Below are 18,195 nucleotides of genomic sequence, written 5' to 3' on the forward strand. Positions count from 1 at the left end.
TTTTAACGCAGTGAATGGGTTGTTTTAACCCAGCATTTGGGTTGTTTTAACGCAATGAATGGGTTGTTTTAACCCAGCGTTTGGGTTGTTTTACCCAGCAATTGGGTTGTTTTAACCCAGCGTTTGGGTTGTTTTAACACAGCGAATGGGTTGTTTTAACGCAGTGAATGGGTTGTTTTACCCAGCATTTGGGTTGTTTTAACGCAGTGAATGGGTTGTTTTAACCAAGCGGTTGGGTTGATTAACGCAGTGAATGGGTTGTTTTAACCCAGCAATTGGGTTGTTTTAACCCAGCGTTTGGGTTGTTTTAACGCAGCGAATGGGTTGTTTTAACCCAGCGTTTGGGTTGTTTTAACCCAGCGTTTGGGTTGTTTTAACGCAGTGAATGGGTTGTTTTAACCAAGCGGTTGGGTTGATTAACGCAGTGAATGGGTTGTTTTAACCCAGCAATTGGGTTGTTTTAACCCAGCGTTTGGGTTGTTTTACCCAGCAATTGGGTTGTTTTAACCCAGCGTTTGGGTTGTTTTAACGCAGCGAATGGGTTGTTTTACCCAGCATTTGGGTTGTTTTAACGCAGTGAATGGGTTGTTTTAACCAAGCGGTTGGGTTGATTAACGCAGTGAATGGGTTGTTTTAACCCAGCAATTGGGTTGTTTTAACCCAGCGTTTGGGTTGTTTTAACGCAGTGAATGGGTTGTTTTAACCCAGCATTTGGGTTGTTTTAACGCAATGAATGGGTTGTTTTAACCCAGCGTTTGGGTTGTTTTACCCAGCAATTGGGTTGATTTAACCCGCATTTGGGTTGTTTTACCCAGCAATTGGGTTGTTTTAACGCAGTGAATGGGTTGTTTTAACCCAGAGTTTGGGTTGTAAACATTTGACCCAACTGCTGGGTTAGTCCATTTTCAATCCAACTTGGGTTGTTTTAAACCCAGCATTTTTTTGAGTGTACTTGCAAATGGTCCCAAAATGATTATTTCCCAACTAGAATTTCGTTCACTGTTCTGTTTCTTTATGCTTTATAAAAATAAAATAAAATAGTCCCCCCCAATGTTCAAGACATGGTTACAGCTTTGAGTTCTTCTTTGTGTACGTCCCTTTCTGCATTCTTTCATTTACTTTTTTCGGGGCTTCCCAGGGTATTTGGCAATCAAAACGCCGTCCTTTCAGAGAGCAGAATTTAGACCCCTTCAAATTAGGACATCAAGCTGTCATTTCCATAGATGACTGAAATAATCCACAGGGGAAAAGCACGTTCCTCTGGTTCTTTTTAAAAGGCTGAGACTCTGGAGGAGGGGGCACAAGAGCAGCTATTTAGCTGTCTCCGGTAGGAAAGCCATCCAAGTCAGTCTCTTTTGTAAGACTCCCCACACTGTTGGCTCTGTACCCGGCAGAAGCCAAAGCTTAAGACGAAGACTGCATCTAATTATGTCTCTTGTTTTTCCACAATCTGACGGATAAATACTGAGGAAAACATCATAAATATTCACACTGGGAAGGGAATTTAAAAAGGCTGAAAATGAAGCCAGAATGCATTGATTCTTTCTTGAAGGATGTCAGACCTGGTGGAGCTGTGAAGAGCGTTTTCGCACATAATATAATTAGCAGGTGTTCAGCACCCACAGCTGGGCTGTGAAATCTGAATCTTTCACTTATGTGGTAGAATAGCTATAATATATTCAGCGCTGAATGATTTCATAAGGTGAGTATTGATGAGAAGGCCTTTGGAGATCAGATCTATCAAAATGAAGAGAGGAGTTCTGCTCTCCAAAATATCTTCATCGATTTCTCTGCATGTTATTAACCATCAAAATTAAATAAATAGGTTCTCTCCTTCTTTGGGGGGACAGAAATTAATACCTTTATTCAGAAAAGATTAAACTAAATTGATCAAAAGTGAAGGTAAAGACTTTAGCATTGTTACAAAAAAATCTATTATTTAAAATCAAAGTGGTTTCTTTTGAACTTTCCATTCATCAAAACAATCTAACATGGTTTCTACAAAAGTATTAAGTGGCACAGCTGGTTTTATAACTTGTTTATAATAATTAACAAAAAAAAAAAATTTGAGCACTAAATCAGCATATTAGAATGATTTCTAAAGGATCACCTGTAATTATGCTGAAAACTCAGCTTTGCCATCACAGGAATGAATTGCATTTTAAAATATATTCAAATGGAAAACAGTTATATTAAATTGTAATAATGTAATCATAAATAATCAATTGTAATGTAATTTGTTTTACTGCACCCATAATAGTAGTGGTAGTGAACATATTACAATATATGTGACCCTGGACCACAAAACCAGTCATAAAGGTACATTTTTTACAAAATCAGAAAGCTGAATACAAAGCTTTTCATTGATGTATGGTTTGTTAGGAGGGAAAAATCTTTCTCAAAATATTGAGAAAATCACCTTTAAAGTTGTCCAAATGAATTCCTTAGCAATGCATATTACAATTTTTGTTATATATGTATGGTAGGATATTTACAAAATATCTTCATGGAACATGATCTTAATATCCTAATGATTTTTGGCATAAAAGAAAAATGGATAATTTTGACCCATACAATGTATTGTTGGCTATTGTCACGCACGACTGGTTTTGTGCTCCAGGGTCACATATAAGATACATATAATATAAATAAATAAATAAAAATAGCATTGACTATGCTATTAAAATGCAAATTTTCCTACAAATGCACCTGCCTTTGGCAAGTGTGGCAAACAATTAATTCCAGACCCTGTTTACAATTGTACCATCTTGTTCCCGCTTGTCCCAAATCGCTCAAAAAATCAATAATTAGTTTCCCGGGCAAATGTCAATTCTTCCATTGCCTGCTATCAAAATATCTAATCGGGCAGGAGAATCCCGCAATAGCCGCATTGATTCCCTGTCTGCAGCGAGCCTGCAGTTCATGACAGAGGTTTACAGCCGAATGACCTTGCCACGGTGATTGTTGGTCTTTATTCATCCCATTACCCCATTACTGCGCTGACATAGCAGACCTCTCCGTCCCAAATAGGACTCCCATCACTGCTGCTGTTAGAGCAGTCAGGCCGCCTGTATCTCTGACCCACTTTACATGCTCTCTGTTTCCCAACTCAGCTGTCCTGCATCGCTGAGACAAATCACGGCTGTTAAACAATAGGAAATAATGGACTGACAGATATGCCGTCATTGCGGTATTATTTTGACTGAGGAGGCAGGCGTTTTGAAAAGATTATTTAAAATATTAGAAAAACCAGTGAAAGTGATAATCATGTTCACTGGACATCTGGATCAATACTTAGTCAAGTTTGAATTAAAATGCACTTAAAATTACACTGCAGCCAGAACTCTGAAATGATGATCTGTGAGTTAGTCTGTTGTTATCTTTAAATTAAATATGGACCTGTGATGCTCATGCAGTGGATCTGTTTGTCTTTGTTAAACTTTTTTTTTAAACAATGTAAAAATATGAGACTATTAAGGATACGTTGCTGTTATATACACCGATCAGGCATAACATTATGACCTAATATTGTGTTGGTCCCCCTTTTGCTGACCCGTCGAGGCATGGACTCCACTAGAAGGTGTGCTGTGGTATCTGGCACCCAGATGTTAGCAGCAGATCCTTTAAGTCCTGTAAGTTGTGAGGTGGGGCCTCCATGGATCGGACTTGCTTGTTCAGCTCATCCCACAGATGCTCGATTGGATTGAGATCAAGTCAACACCTCAAACTCTTGTTGTGCTCCTCAAACCATTCCTGAAGCATTTGTGCTTTGTGGCGGCGCATTATCTGCTGAAAGAGCCACAGCCACAGGGAAAACCTTCTCCATGAAAGGCTGGACATGGGCTCAACAATGCTTAGGTAGGTGGGACGTGTCAAAGTCACATCCACATGATGGAGGACCCAAGGTGAGCCTTGGCTGCCCATGATCCTGTGGCCGGTTCTCCACTGGTCCTTCATGACCCTGTGGCCGGTTCTCCACTGGTCCTTCATGACCCTGTGGCCGGTTCTCCACTGGTCCTTCATGACCCTGTGGCCGGTTCTCCACTGGTCCTTCATGACCCTGTGGCCGGTTCTCCACTGGTCCTTCATGACCCTGTGGCCGGTTCTCCACTGGTCCTCCATGACCCTGTGGCCGGTTCTCCACTGGTCCTTTATGACTCTGTGGCCGGTTCTCCACTGGTCCTTCATGACCCTGTGGCCGGTTCTCCACTGGTCCTTCATGACTCTGTGGCCGGTTCTCCACTGGTCCTTTATGACTCTGTGGCCGGTTCTCCACTGGTCCTTCATGACTCTGTGGCCGGTTCTCCACTGGTCCTCCATGACCCTGTGGCCGGTTCTCCACTGGTCCTTCATGACCCTGTGGCCGGTTCTCCACTGGTCCTTTATGACTCTGTGGCCGGTTCTCCACTGGTCCTTCATGACCCTGTGGCCGGTTCTCCACTGGTCCTTCATGACCCTGTGGCCGGTTCTCCACTGGTCCTCCATGACCCTGTGGCCGGTTCTCCACTGGTCCTTTATGACTCTGTGGCCGGTTCTCCACTGGTCCTTCATGACCCTGTGGCCGGTTCTCCACTGGTCCTCCATGACCCTGTGGCCGGTTCTCCACTGGTCCTTCATGACCCTGTGGCCGGTTCTCCACTGGTCCTTTATGACTCTGTGGCCGGTTCTCCACTGGTCCTTCATGACTCTGTGGCCGGTTCTCCACTGGTCCTTCATGACCCTGTGGCCGGTTCTCCACTGGTCCTTTATGACTCTGTGGCCGGTTCTCCACTGGTCCTTCATGACCCTGTGGCCGGTTCTCCACTGGTCCTTCATGACCCTGTGGCTGGTTCTCCACTGGTCCTTCATGACCCTGTGGCCGGTTCTCCACTGGTCCTTCATGACCCTGTGGCCGGTTCTCCACTGGTCCTTCATGACCCTGTGGCCGGTTCTCCACTGGTCCTTCATGACCCTGTGGCCGGTTCTCCACTGGTCCTTCATGACCCTGTGGCCGGTTCTCCACTGGTCCTTCATGACCCTGTGGCCGGTTCTCCACTGGTCCTTCATGACCCTGTGGCCGGTTCTCCACTGGTCCTTCATGACCCTGTGGCCGGTTCTCCACTGGTCCTTCATGACCCTGTGGCCGGTTCTCCACTGGTCCTTCATGACCCTGTGGCCGGTTCTCCACTGGTCCTTCATGACCCTGTGGCCGGTTCTCCACTGGTCCTTCATGACCCTGTGGCCGGTTCTCCACTGGCCCTTCATGACCCTGTGGCCGGTTCTCCACTGGTCCTCCATGACCCTGTGGCCGGTTCTCCACTGGTCCTTCATGACCCTGTGGCCGGTTCTCCACTGGTCCTCCATGACCCTGTGGCCGGTTCTCCACTGGTCCTTCATGACCCTGTGGCCGGTTCTCCACTGGTCCTCCATGACCCTGTGGCCGGTTCTCCACTGGTCCTTCATGACCCTGTGGCCGGTTCTCCACTGGTCCTTCATGACCCTGTGGCCGGTTCTCCACTGGTCCTCCATGACCCTGTGGCCGGTTCTCCACTGGTCCTTCCTCTGAGCACTTTTGATAGAGACTGACCACTGCAGACCGGGAACACCCCACAAGAGCTGCAGTTTTGGAGATGCTCTGACCCAGTCTTCTAGCCGTCACAATCTGGCCCTTGTCAAACTCGCTCAAACCCTTTTGTTTGCCCATTTTTCCTGCTTCTAACACATCAACTCTGAGGACAAAATGTTCACTTGCTGCCTAATATATCCCACCCACTAACAGGAGATGAAGAGATTCACTTCACCTGTCATAATGTTATGCCTGATCGGTGTATACTGTATATAGTTGCTTGTTGATGGTGTAAGGTAAAGTGAAAAATATCGATTGGACGTGGAATACACACATTTGCCATGCCACCTCATGCAACTGCATTGTATTATTCTAAGTGGAGACTGGAATATGATAAAAGAAAACATGTTACTTTAAGAGTTAAGTGGGTGGAAAGACAGATGGGGCGAGGAGAGATGAGAGGATAGCCAGAGGACAGATGAAGGGGGGGTTCATAGTGGTGTCATATAACTCAGGAATTGATTTTTGTGTGCGTGTGTGTGTCCATACGGGAATGCCAGACCTAGTTGTGATTTGAGGTGTGTAAGACTATAACAAATCCAAACACCATTCTGAACTTGTTTACCAACCTAGCAGCCGAAAAACAGTGTTGTGTAGCTTACAAATTCTCTTATCTGGTCCTGGAATCAAATTTCCAGAGTCTAACATGACAGTAAACAGATATGTCTCTCTTTTCCCACACGCACAGGTCTGCAAGATGTGCTTCCCGAGTTTCTGCGGAATCGCTTTGTGGAGGCCGCGCTCAGTTATGTGGCGTGTAACTCAGAGGGCGAGCTACTCTGCCGCAACAACGACTGCTGGTGCCGCTGCTCCACCAAGTTCCCCGATTGTAACTGCCCTTTTGCAGACATCAAAGCTATGGAGGAGAGTCTGCGGAAGAGCAAAGAGTCCTGGGTCAACCTCAACAACGACTTCATGGAGTCAGGTAGGTTCATCTAGTGTTAACATCTCTGGGGTTGCGACACCTTTCCACACACACTTTTCACGTCTTCACTGGATTATGGGAGAGTGGAACTTCTCAGGTTTTAAATGACAGGTATATCTCATTGGTATATCTCAAGCTTGACAAATGATTGATATACTGTCATATTCCCTCAGCAGCTCTTTGAGTTCACTGCAAACAGATGCAATTTGTCCATGTATACTCCGAAAAGCACATCAGAACTGAAAAGAGACTACCACTGCGCCACAGCTCCAGCAAAGTATCTTTTAATTACACTTACATTGATAATGCAGTAGAAATGGGCAGTGGCGTAATGGTGAAGGATCTGTGCTTCAAACACAAGGGCTGGGGTACAATCCCCGGTGTCCAAGAGTTAATGAGAAAACAATCCTGCTCTGTTACCATTGTGTCCAAAGGCAAAGCACTTAACCTAAAGGTGCACCTGGGGGATTGTCTCTGCGATTAGTGTACTGTACGCCGCTTTAGATGAAGAGCATCTGCTAAATGTTAAGTTCAAGACACAACAACAACCCCTACCGACTGAATATATTAAAAAAGTCACTGTTATTCAATTCGATGTCAGACAAGCAGTCGATGGGTGAAGAACAACAACCGCAGCTCCAGAAAGTATTTGGACACTTAAAAATGTACACAACTATTTAAAAGTTTGGGGTCAATATATATATATTGAGTGTTCACTAGCGTACACTCTAAAAAATGCTGGGTTAAAAATAACCCAAGTTGGGTTGAAAATGGACTAACCCGGCAATTGATTTTGTTTAAAACAACCCAATTGCTGGGTTAGTCCATTTTCAACCCAACTTGGGTTATTTTTAACCCAGCATTTTTTAGAGCTATAGCTACGGGTGGCATTGCCCATCCTGTCAGATCCAGGTAAATACATTTAAATAATTTTAAATAATACTAGACTCTAAAAAATGCTGGGTTAAAAATAACCCAAGTTGGGTTGAAAATGGACTAACCCAGCAATTGGGTTGTTTTAACCCAGCGATTGGGTTGGTTTAAGCAAACATTTAACCCAACCGCTGGGTTAAAACAACCCAAATGCTGGGTTAAAACAACCCAATTACTGGGTTAGTCCATTTTCAACCCAACTTGGGTTATTTTTAAACAAGCATTTTTTTTAGTGTATTTTCTAATGTTTAACAATTCTTCAATAATTATTTTAAATGTACTCTAAAAAATGCTGGGTTAAAAGTAACCCAAGTTGGGTTGAAAATGGACTAACCCAGCAAATGGGTTGTTTCAACCCAGCGATTGTTTTTTTTTAACCCAGCAAGTGGGTTGTTTTAAGCAAAAATGTAACCCAACCGCTAATGCTGGGTTAAAACAACCCAATTGCTGGGTTAGTCCATTTTCAACCCAACTTGGGTTATTTTTAACCCAGCATTTTTTAGAGTGTGAGATTTATTTTTTCATGCATTAGAACTTTATTCTAATATTAATAAAACAAATATGCTAATTAGTCTCTTCAGTTAGGTCACGCCAGTAGTAATGTCATGTTCTTCTTCGCGGCAATATTCGGATTCGAATCCAACTAGCAGCGCCTTTTTTGTTATTAAAAAGATGGTTAAACTGCCATTTATGACACATTTAAGAAAGAAACACGTCTTGACAAAGATGACAGGACACCATAACACTTCTGTCGTTTGAAAGTGAACTAACTGATAAGTGATATTATCAACATCTTCAATTCAAAACCCAGCCAACCACGACTTGTTTAGAAGAGACATCAGCCATTCAAGGTAAGCTATGGGTAGGTTTTTAGTCTGGCCCGCCGTGGCATGGCTATGCAATATTTGTATGTAATATTTGTGAGCATGTTTATTAATGGCAGGTTGTCGATACAGGACATTGTGATTTCTTTTTGGGATATAGTTATCAGGACTCGGGTTGGATCTTTCTCCTGCTTTGTTTTTGTTTTCTTTTTCTTTTTTTCACGTTGCAGCCTCACACACCTGATTGATCGCACGGAGCAATGCTTACAATATTTAGTTTCTGTGACACTTGTAGCACTAGCAGAGTTTTAAAGCAACTTTGCAAATGGTCCTTCCACACGTCAGCGCTCAAACATCACAAACACAGCTCGTACAGGGGCTTGAGAAGGCATCAACATGTAGAAGTTGACTATATTAACCCTCTCGAGTCGGCGCTTTCTTATCAGTGCAAAAGAGACTCACATAACTGTCGGTTTTTATCATTCAGGCAAGTGTTAAACATCATTATACTCTGTTAAGTTTCTTTTTGATTTCCAGCTTAGTGAATACTTGTCTCACAAACATGAGACATATGTCTAAAGAAACGCTGAAATGTCAGGTTTTAAACAATGTAAACCAAATCAAAAACAAATATTCTGTGTTTATGTAATCAGGTTGAAAGCAGAGAGATGTCAGTCGTTCCTGAGCGGCTCATTATACACTAATGCGACCACGCCCACTAATCAAATATTCAAATATTGAGGCTCAAGAGTCAACGCCCACACACACATCAACTCAAACAAACACATCAAGTACTGCATTCCTACTTCAACTACATCGTTTTGAGACACGTTTAATAATCCTGGAATAATTCTCAATGGAAAGCTGTTCATTTCTAAAAGCACCGGATTCCACCGCTGTGTTTACTCTGTAATCTGTGAATATTAAACGCAAAAACCTGCGCGAGGACACACTGAAGCTTTAAATTAGCTCAAAATTACTGTCAGATGTAAGACAATCGATAATAAAAGGTCCAACATATACAGAATACTTATAGCTATTTTGCTATGTTTCAGTCAGATTTTTGGATTTTTCTTCCAAAGTAAGGGGTAATGCAAATTATTCTGGCCCACCCACACTATTGGAGGCCCACCCATCATCAACTTTCTGCCTACGCCACTGGTTCCATGTATGGTGTGTTGTGGAAAAGTTTGATGGAGAGATTCCTGTAAGCCAACAGATGCTATGGTAATGGTGCCCAACGACTGTTGCCGTTTTTAACTCCAAGTCTTCCAGAGTCGCAGCCAAAGCCGATTCGAAAGGGAATTCACAGGGAGCCGTCGAACTCTGCCGTCATTATGTTAAGCCCACCCACCGACTCTATACACGATGTGATTGGCCTGACTAGAGTTTGTTTTTTTCAAGCTCTCAAGCCAATGGAGGGTTGCTAGATGACCCTGGCGCTAGGGTGCGTCTAGATTTCTAGGCTATTTTTGATCAGCAAATGAGAATGATTTCTGAAGGATCATGTGACACTGAAGACTGGAGTACTGATGCTGAAAATTCAGGAATAAAATACATTTTAAAATATATTCAAATAGAAAACTAAATTGTAATAATATTTCACAATATAGGTACTTTTGATCAAATAAATACAGGCTTGCTGAGCACAAGATGTTTCCTTAAAAATAATTTTTAGAAAAATCTCAATGGCTCAAAACATGTGAACAGTAGTGTTTGTATTTCAATGTGTTTCACACTAAAAGCCTATATATACAGTCTTGCTCAATACACGACGCATTAAGAGCCGGGGGTGAACACTTTTTGAATTTGAAGATCAAGGTAAATTGAACTTAATTTGTCTTCCGGGAAACATCTTTTGTTGCTTTTGAAGGGCAGTACTAAATGAAATAAATGTGACCCTCAGCTCTTAGTGCATGGGGTTTTCTTCTGGAGAATCAGTGAATGTTTGAACCTTTCTGTCAATTGTCCTCAGTGTGAAAATATAGATCTCAAAATCATACAGTCCCTGCTGGAGAGGGTTCAAATATGCAAAAGATGCTGGAAAACTGAAGAATTTGCAGGACCTGGAGGATTTTTCGAAAAACCTTGAGCAGTTAAACTGCTCAAGACAAACAAGAGACTCAAGAACAACTAAAACACACAAACAGCCATGGATCAACAGGGAACAACACACACACACACACACACACACACACACACACACACACACACACACACACACACAGCCGTGGATCATCAGGGAATGACACACAGGATTAAGAATCAAGGGTACATTTCTATAAATTCAGCTATTTTTGTCTTGTGGACTATATGTAAACATCTTTTATGTAAAATATTTTATACAGGACAGTACTAAATAAAAAGTAACATGCATTTTGTATGATCCCTCATTCACATTTTCACAGATTCTGTGAAACGTTTGAGCAAGGCTGTGCATTTCTATATATAAAGTTCTTGTGTTATATTCATTATTAAAATAGCATTATTAAAACTCAATTTAATATTTAGCATGCAGATACTTTTTTAGTTTTTAGAGTCGCTATGTGGTGTATTATACTTGAAAGACCGGTGGGTGTTATTGGTCAATTTGTTTCTAAAAGCCCTGCAAGGGCCTGCAAGTCAATAATGAACTGTGGACTCCTTTGATAAATGGGACCCACGATTGGGTTTAATTCAGAGTTCTTTAAAGTTCACTGACTATGATATATTTGCACCTTGGAGTAGAAACCGAAACCGACAAAGGGGAGGGTTTGTCTGTTTTATTGCTCTGGTTGCGAGAAGACCGGACTGATAAAATCTACGGTTTGAATAATGCTGGTATAGTGTGTGTGTGTGTGTGTGTGAGAGAGAGAGAGAGAGCAAACCCAAGGTACAGAGAGCCGGAGAGAGAAAAGCATGGAAAGATGGCACCTCAGGTTTTTCTCCTAGCCGAGTGTTTCCACATTCAAAGAATGATTCAATCAGAGAGATAAACCTTAGCTGGCTCTAAAAGCTTCTCCTGCTCAGTGATGGAGCATTAATGAAAGCAGCTCAAATCCCTTTAACTGTGGCGCTGCACTCATAAGAACGCATATCTCCTTTCAGCAGGTGAAGTGCTAGGCTTGGGGAAAGGGCTCTTTGACCATAGCATAGCTACAGCGTAAGGGTTTTATTTATCCAGCCCCTATTGTCAGGAGCGAGAAAGAACATTCGTTCAGATTTAGAATGGAAAACTGATTTGTCATGCAGGATTCTGATAAACAATATTAAAAATATTGGCGGGGAAAACTGCACCAAAACAAGAGTGTATGACAGTTTAACTTCAGTCAGGCACCATGATATCAAGTTTGCAAGTTCGCACTCGAGAAGTTTATCTATTGTCCTGGATTCGTTGGTATTTGCACTTGGACTTGGTCATTGGTCTCGCCAAATGTTCTAGTTGGTCTAAAAGACAATATATATATGCTGTAAACTTTAATATTGCTGCTCTATTTTACTCTATATTACTTTTAAGTTTGTTTGCCCATATAATCTTAAAATATTAGGTTAAACTTATATGTCTTGCTGTCCACTGATGAGGGTTCGATGAAGCCGCTTCTACTCGAGCTCTGAGACCCACAGTGACTAAATATAGGATATGATTGTGTAGGGTAAGGTACCTAAGATGAGAGTTTTGGGAGATGGTGTGAGGAGACTGAGGAGAGGTAAGCAGCTGCTTATATATTCTGGCTCGCTCCTCCCTAAATTACGTTTAGGAACTTCACTTAGTGGAATTGCTATACCTAAAGTACAATGCCTAATTTGATCCAGTGTTACTCTACACATGCATTTTGATCATTACAAACATAATGCAAAATTAATATCTTAGACTAGAAGATGTGCTGTCTCTCGCATCACATAAATTATCAATAGTTAAGTGCATGGTCTTGAAGAGGTTTCATTTTTTCTTGACTGTCTCATTTGGACTCTTGGACTGGTCCTGGTCTTGGACTCGACAAAGGTGGACTTGACTACAGCCCTAGTATTTAGACACCTAAAACCCAGTTTCCACCGAAATTACCTGTATCCTAACAATTTGTCCCAGGAACTTTTCCCCCCCAGACCTGTTGCTGTCTGCATTTCCATCGCGGTCTAAAGTACCGTGAAGATTAGTCCGGTGGCGTAGAACTGCACGTGACTTTCCAGAGCCCACTGGATTTCGTCTTCCGCAAATACACTTAACCCTCTGGGGTTCTTCATTTATGGGTCACACTCAGGACCGTTGGGTCAAAAATGACCCGGAGGGCAGGATTAAGATAAAAAAAGATTTGAGTAAAATCAATGAACTATATTTTTGTTCAATAATATTTTTTATTTTCTTTTTTGGTGTTTTGAGATCATTTTATGATTTATAATTAATATTTATGCAATAATTATGACCCATTTTTTCCCATTGAATATAATAAAAAATGTATATATTTCATTTTAGAGTCAAGCCTAGGCCTCATGAAAGCAATTTTTTTAATGAGATCTTAGCCATCCGGTGGACACATTGAGCCTTTTTATCACGCAATAGCACATTTTTACCACTATAGTGGATCTTGCGTTTTATTAAAAAAATAATTAAATCGTAGCTTCGTCGGAATGGTCCGAAACTTGGTGCCTTCATTGGTACTTGGTATATGAACACCCAAAAAAATTGGGGACAGGATTTGAAAAGTCTAAATAGTCGTAAAAAAAAATAGTCACACTCAGGACCTTCGGGTCAAAAATGACCCCCATAGGAAATTAATGGGAAATTAGTTTGTTTGTGCATACAATCTACAAATCAGCCAGGATGCAGAAAAAAAGGACTCAACAGTGAAGGGGTGAATCTCTAAAACATCAGACAAAAAAACTCACACACACACACACACACACTTATACACACAAAAACACACGCACACACAAATTAACGCGTGCCATTCCAAAAGCTAATTGTGTGTGTGTGTGAGTTTTTTTGTCTGATGTTTTAGAGATTCACCCCTTCACTGTTGAGTCCTTTTTTCTGCATCCTGGCTGATTTGTATATTGTATGCACAAAAAAACTCTGTATTTTCATATTTTTGCCAATTTCTCATTAATTTCCTATGGGGGTCATTTTTGACCCGAAGATCCTGAGTGTGGCTATTTTTTTTACGACCACTTAGACTTTTCAAATCCTGTCCCCAATTTTTTTGGGTGTTCATATACCAAGTACCAATAAAGTCACCAAGTTTCGGACCATTCCAATGAAGCTACGATTTCAAATGTTTTTTTGGTTTTTTTTATTCGGGTCAGAAATGACCGAAGAGCCCCAGAGGGTTAATAAAGCCTGAACCTCGTCGTCGGTCCATTGGTCGTATTTTTTAAACTCCATCGTTGATTCGGATAGTAAACGACTCTTACTGCACGCACCGCAACTGACTTTTAGGTTGAAATAAAATGCAGCGTGAGCTCAACTAATCAGCAAGTACTACCTCGCGAGCAGGGCCATTTTGAGGGGGAAATTTATACCGGGAACTTCATTTAGACCCTGCGAGTACCACCCTAAAGTCCCTAGTCCCTAGGGACAGTTCCTGCTGTGGAAACGCAGCTTAAGTGACACTTAAAATGTATGAATTTCAGTTCACTCAATAACAAACCATCAAACCAATTGGAATCTAAAAAAACAAAACAATTGAAGAACAAAAGGAAGAAAAACAACTCCATTGGTCTTACAGCCTCCTACACTGCATCTTAAAAAAGGACAGATATACACAGTCCCACCCACACACACCAATACAAACAGAGATACTTGGGGATGTGAAATTATCTTCCCTCACAATCTGCGCCTCAGTGCATTTAGTTCAACTTGTTCGAAAGCACCACGCGTTGACCGTTTCTTAGGCGATATTTCTTATTGGATGGCTTTCTAAACCACAAAAGGATTGTAGCGTCATCCCTGTTGGCTCCCATGATCCCCAGTCTGTTTGTTTACATTTATTTACATCTACTGCAAACTATATATCAAAGCATAAGACTGCCGCTTCAATATTAGAGCACTGCTTAATGATAAAAATACCCCATGCAACAGCTGTATATTAATGTGTGCGTATACATCAAAGCATGCAAAAATCAAAACATACATAACATTTAATCATGCAAGCTTTGATTAATCTGTCAAGTCAAGTATCCCTGTAAGGCTTGTAATCCATATTTAAATGCATTATTTCGATAACAATTGATGGACTGTCATGTTTACGTCACGTTCTTGGTACATTACATTAAATTAGGCTGACCTCATGAGCATATAGAGTGGGAACGCTCATTTATGATGGGCATGTTATATTCATAGAGGGTATATTTCTCCCAAAAATGTATTCTATCACCATTTCTCACTCTCAAGTTGTTCCAAACCTTTATGCATTTCTTTCTTCTGCTGAACACAAAATAAGATATTTTGAAGAATGTCGGTAACCAAACAGTTGATGGACCCCATTTTTTTCCATGTTATGGAAGTCAATCCATCAACTGTTTGTGAATTATGTTTTATTCAAAATATATTATTTTGTGTTCAGCAGAAGAAAGAAACGCATAAAGGTTTGGAACAACTTTAGGGCGAGTAAATGATGACAGATTTTAATTTTTGGGTGAACTATCCCCCAGAATAATTTCTGACAAACTTTGATATTAAATAAAAAAAATTCCATTAGGCTATATTATTTAAACATCAATATGAAGCAAAATACATTTGACTGGTACTATATTTATAGCATATGAGCAGACATTTGTGAATACAAGCTTTATTGATGTGACACTAGGCTATTTTACAATAAACACATTATAATCTGTCCAAAACAAGCCAAATAAATATTGTCTAAACAGTCTTGCGTGTATGACATTTAATGTTGCAACAGGATTTATATTTAAATGTTCTTTTTGCATTTAATATTCACAGATGCTAACAGAATAAACGGACCTTACAATCAGCGGCAGAGTCCTTTGCTCTTCGAAATGAACAGCTTTTCATGAGGAGAATATATCCAGGATTATTTTTCAATGTACATTTATGAAATGCACTTTCTGTAAAGCTGCTTGAAACAATGTGTATTGTGAAAAGCGCTATACAAATAAATTTGAATTGAATTGAAATTATTGCTCAACGCGTCTCAAAACGATGTAGCTGAAGTAACGTTACAGCACTTCACTAGATGTGTTTGTATGAGTTGATGGGCGTCTCTGGATCGCCTCAGTATTTGAATCTCAAAAGAGCGTGCGATCCGTGCACTGTAAAAAAAATCCCCGTAAAATTTACGGTAAAAAAACGGCAGCTGTGGTTGCCAGAACTTTACCATTAAAAAAAACGGCAGTAACATTACCTTTGATATATACGGACAACCACCAATCACAGTGGAGATCATCTCAAGCAGCTTTTAAGAGAACAATACTAATATATAGAAGGTGCTCAGTGTGATTCACACAAACACTAAACACCATCATGGTAACACACGTGAAATTTAAAAAATGCAATAAACATTAATTTAACTACATCAGATGTAACATAAAACCCTAATGTACACAACTGATTAGAAAAAACAAAGAAGAAACATAGTTATTGCAATGAAAATACATCAAATGCGAAGTGTCACACAGGGAATTCTGGGAATGTCAATTTACGGGTTTTCACTGTAAATTACACAATGACTTGTTCTTTTTCACTTCCAAAAACTGTAAATTTAATGGTATTTTAATGAAATGTAAGGTTAGATCTATTACAGTTATTCACCGTATATAGTACGGAAACTTTCTGTCAACCAATTAACTGTTTTTCACCGTAGCATTTTTGCAGTAAAATACCGTTAAAATCACAATAATTTTTTACAGTGTGGGCGTGGTCGCATTAGCGGATAATGAAGTGGCTCGTGGGTGACTGACATCTATCGCTTTTCAACCATATTACATAAACACAGAATATTTGTTTTCGATTTGGTTTACATTGTTTAAAACCTGACATTTCAACGTTTCTTTAGACATATGTCTCATGTTTGTGAGACAAGTATTCACTAAGCTAGAGCTCATTTTCTGAAGACTATCTGAATGAACGTCTTTGAGAGAGATCGCGCATCGTGTTTGATTTCTTTATTTTGCAAAAAGCAAAACATTTTGTTTTTATTGTGACTGTACACAAAAAAAAAGAAACTTAACAGATTATAATGATGTATAACACTTTCCTGAATGATAAAAAACGACAGAGTTATTTGAGTCTCTTGGGCACTGATAAGAAAAAAAGAGAGCAGATCGCGCCGGCGCGACCGCCGATTCGAGAGGGTTAAAGTCGGCATGAAACAGATGTTGCGGTAGTTTTTCTTCCCTGCTGTGATATATATTTCTGAGTGAATTTCAATTTTTTCTTTATGACTTAAATTGGTTTTGACTCTTAATTAAAATGTCTACCTTCAAAAAACACCAGTATTATCTCAATAGTAGGCTACTAAGCGTTTAGAGTTGGAGCAAAAGGTTAACAGTTCCCTGATTGATCATGTTTAGCTCAGTATTTAAGAGTCAAAGGGTCTGGCGGAGTAAAACAACTGTGTTCCTCATCCTTCAATTCACAGCTTGATTAGCTGAACTGTTCCATTATGTTAATTAAAAACTGGCTCGAAGTTACATGGTGTTATTTGATACATGGTACCACCAACAATCAACCTGGCAACATGTTTATCCTCATCAGAGTCTGCCAATGGACATTTCACTGGGGTTTTGTCCATTCATGGGCTCAATTAGTTGCTAAAGCCCCCAGCGCTTGTACTTAGATAAGGTGTTTTTGCAGTTTGAATGTGACAGATTGCAATAAACAACAAATGAAGGTCTTTTTTCAGTGAATTGATTTTTTTTTGTTCAATAAATGGCACCCACTTACTAACCAGAGGTTGTATAAAGGGATTACACTCAACACACATATTTTGATATATCCTTATGTCTCCCATTCGACATTTAAAAATGCTTCCTACATTTCTTAATGGACAATTTTGGCAAATGTAAGCTATAATATGATTTACTGTTTGTATTGCATGTCAAATGTAGCACACTTAATAAACACATTTCCCATTGGACATTTGATTAACTTAATGCAGGTTGTAAATGGCTTCTCATTACCTCATAACTGAGTATATCAGAGGTAGATTAGCATGCCATGTGTAGGGATGCTGTTTTTAAAGATTAAAGAACGCCATATCCTGAGTTCTCCAGCATTTGCAAGATTTTATGTGTCCATTCACTCCGGGTTAAATCAGCTAGCAGAATGAATGGATTCGCCCAGCAACAGCGCTGGTTAGTCTAAGAAGGGATTATACAAAACTGTACTACTGTCATAAACATGATACTTCTCCCCAGCAAATCCCACAAGTGCTTCACTTTCGCTAAAGAAGCCAATAAACAACTCAGCGTAGGTCGACCTATCGCATATTCGCAAATGCCGAAAATGCCAGTTTCTTATTTAATATTTGCATGTTGCTTGGGGGAATAATTGCTGTGGATTTAGAAAATGAATTATGCATAGCATGTCCTTCATTTATGTTGTTCTGCTGCCATTAACTAAGTACGTTTAACAGTTCAGATTCTAATGGGATGTTTGAGATGTCAAGCCATTTGTTTTCTAAAGCAGAATAGCAGCTTGATTATTTTTATCATCAAAATGTCATTTCAGTGTTTCAGGATTTTTACCTGAAATAAAAATACATAAAATCAGTTTCATTTGACTTGCAAAAGCCATGCAAATAGCTACTAACCATTTTGGAAAAATTATTATTTGATCTTCTGTTTACTATGCGCATCTCATTTTCTGACTCTCGTTTTTGCAGGCAACGGTTTTGATTTCTGCTCTTCATTGGGGTAAAAAATAATAATCTTTTGAATGTATGATAACATAACACACTTGTCTTGTAATA

At 40.2% G+C, this 18,195-nt stretch overlaps 1 protein-coding gene across 1 annotated transcript in view; it reads left to right on the plus strand.

Annotated features, from left to right (window-relative positions):
• brinp2 (bone morphogenetic protein/retinoic acid inducible neural-specific 2) overlaps positions 1–18,195 on the plus strand; it is a 220,415-nt gene that overhangs the window by 123,082 nt on the left and 79,138 nt on the right. The window contains exon 6 of the mRNA XM_079819006.1: positions 6,294–6,530. Coding sequence (XP_079675132.1) covers positions 6,294–6,530 — 237 coding nt within the window. The remainder of the gene's footprint in view (positions 1–6,293; positions 6,531–18,195) is intronic.

Source organism: Gobio gobio (assembly GCF_949357685.1).
Source record: "Gobio gobio genome assembly, chromosome: 6".
Classification (NCBI taxonomy): Eukaryota; Metazoa; Chordata; class Actinopteri; order Cypriniformes; family Gobionidae; genus Gobio; species Gobio gobio.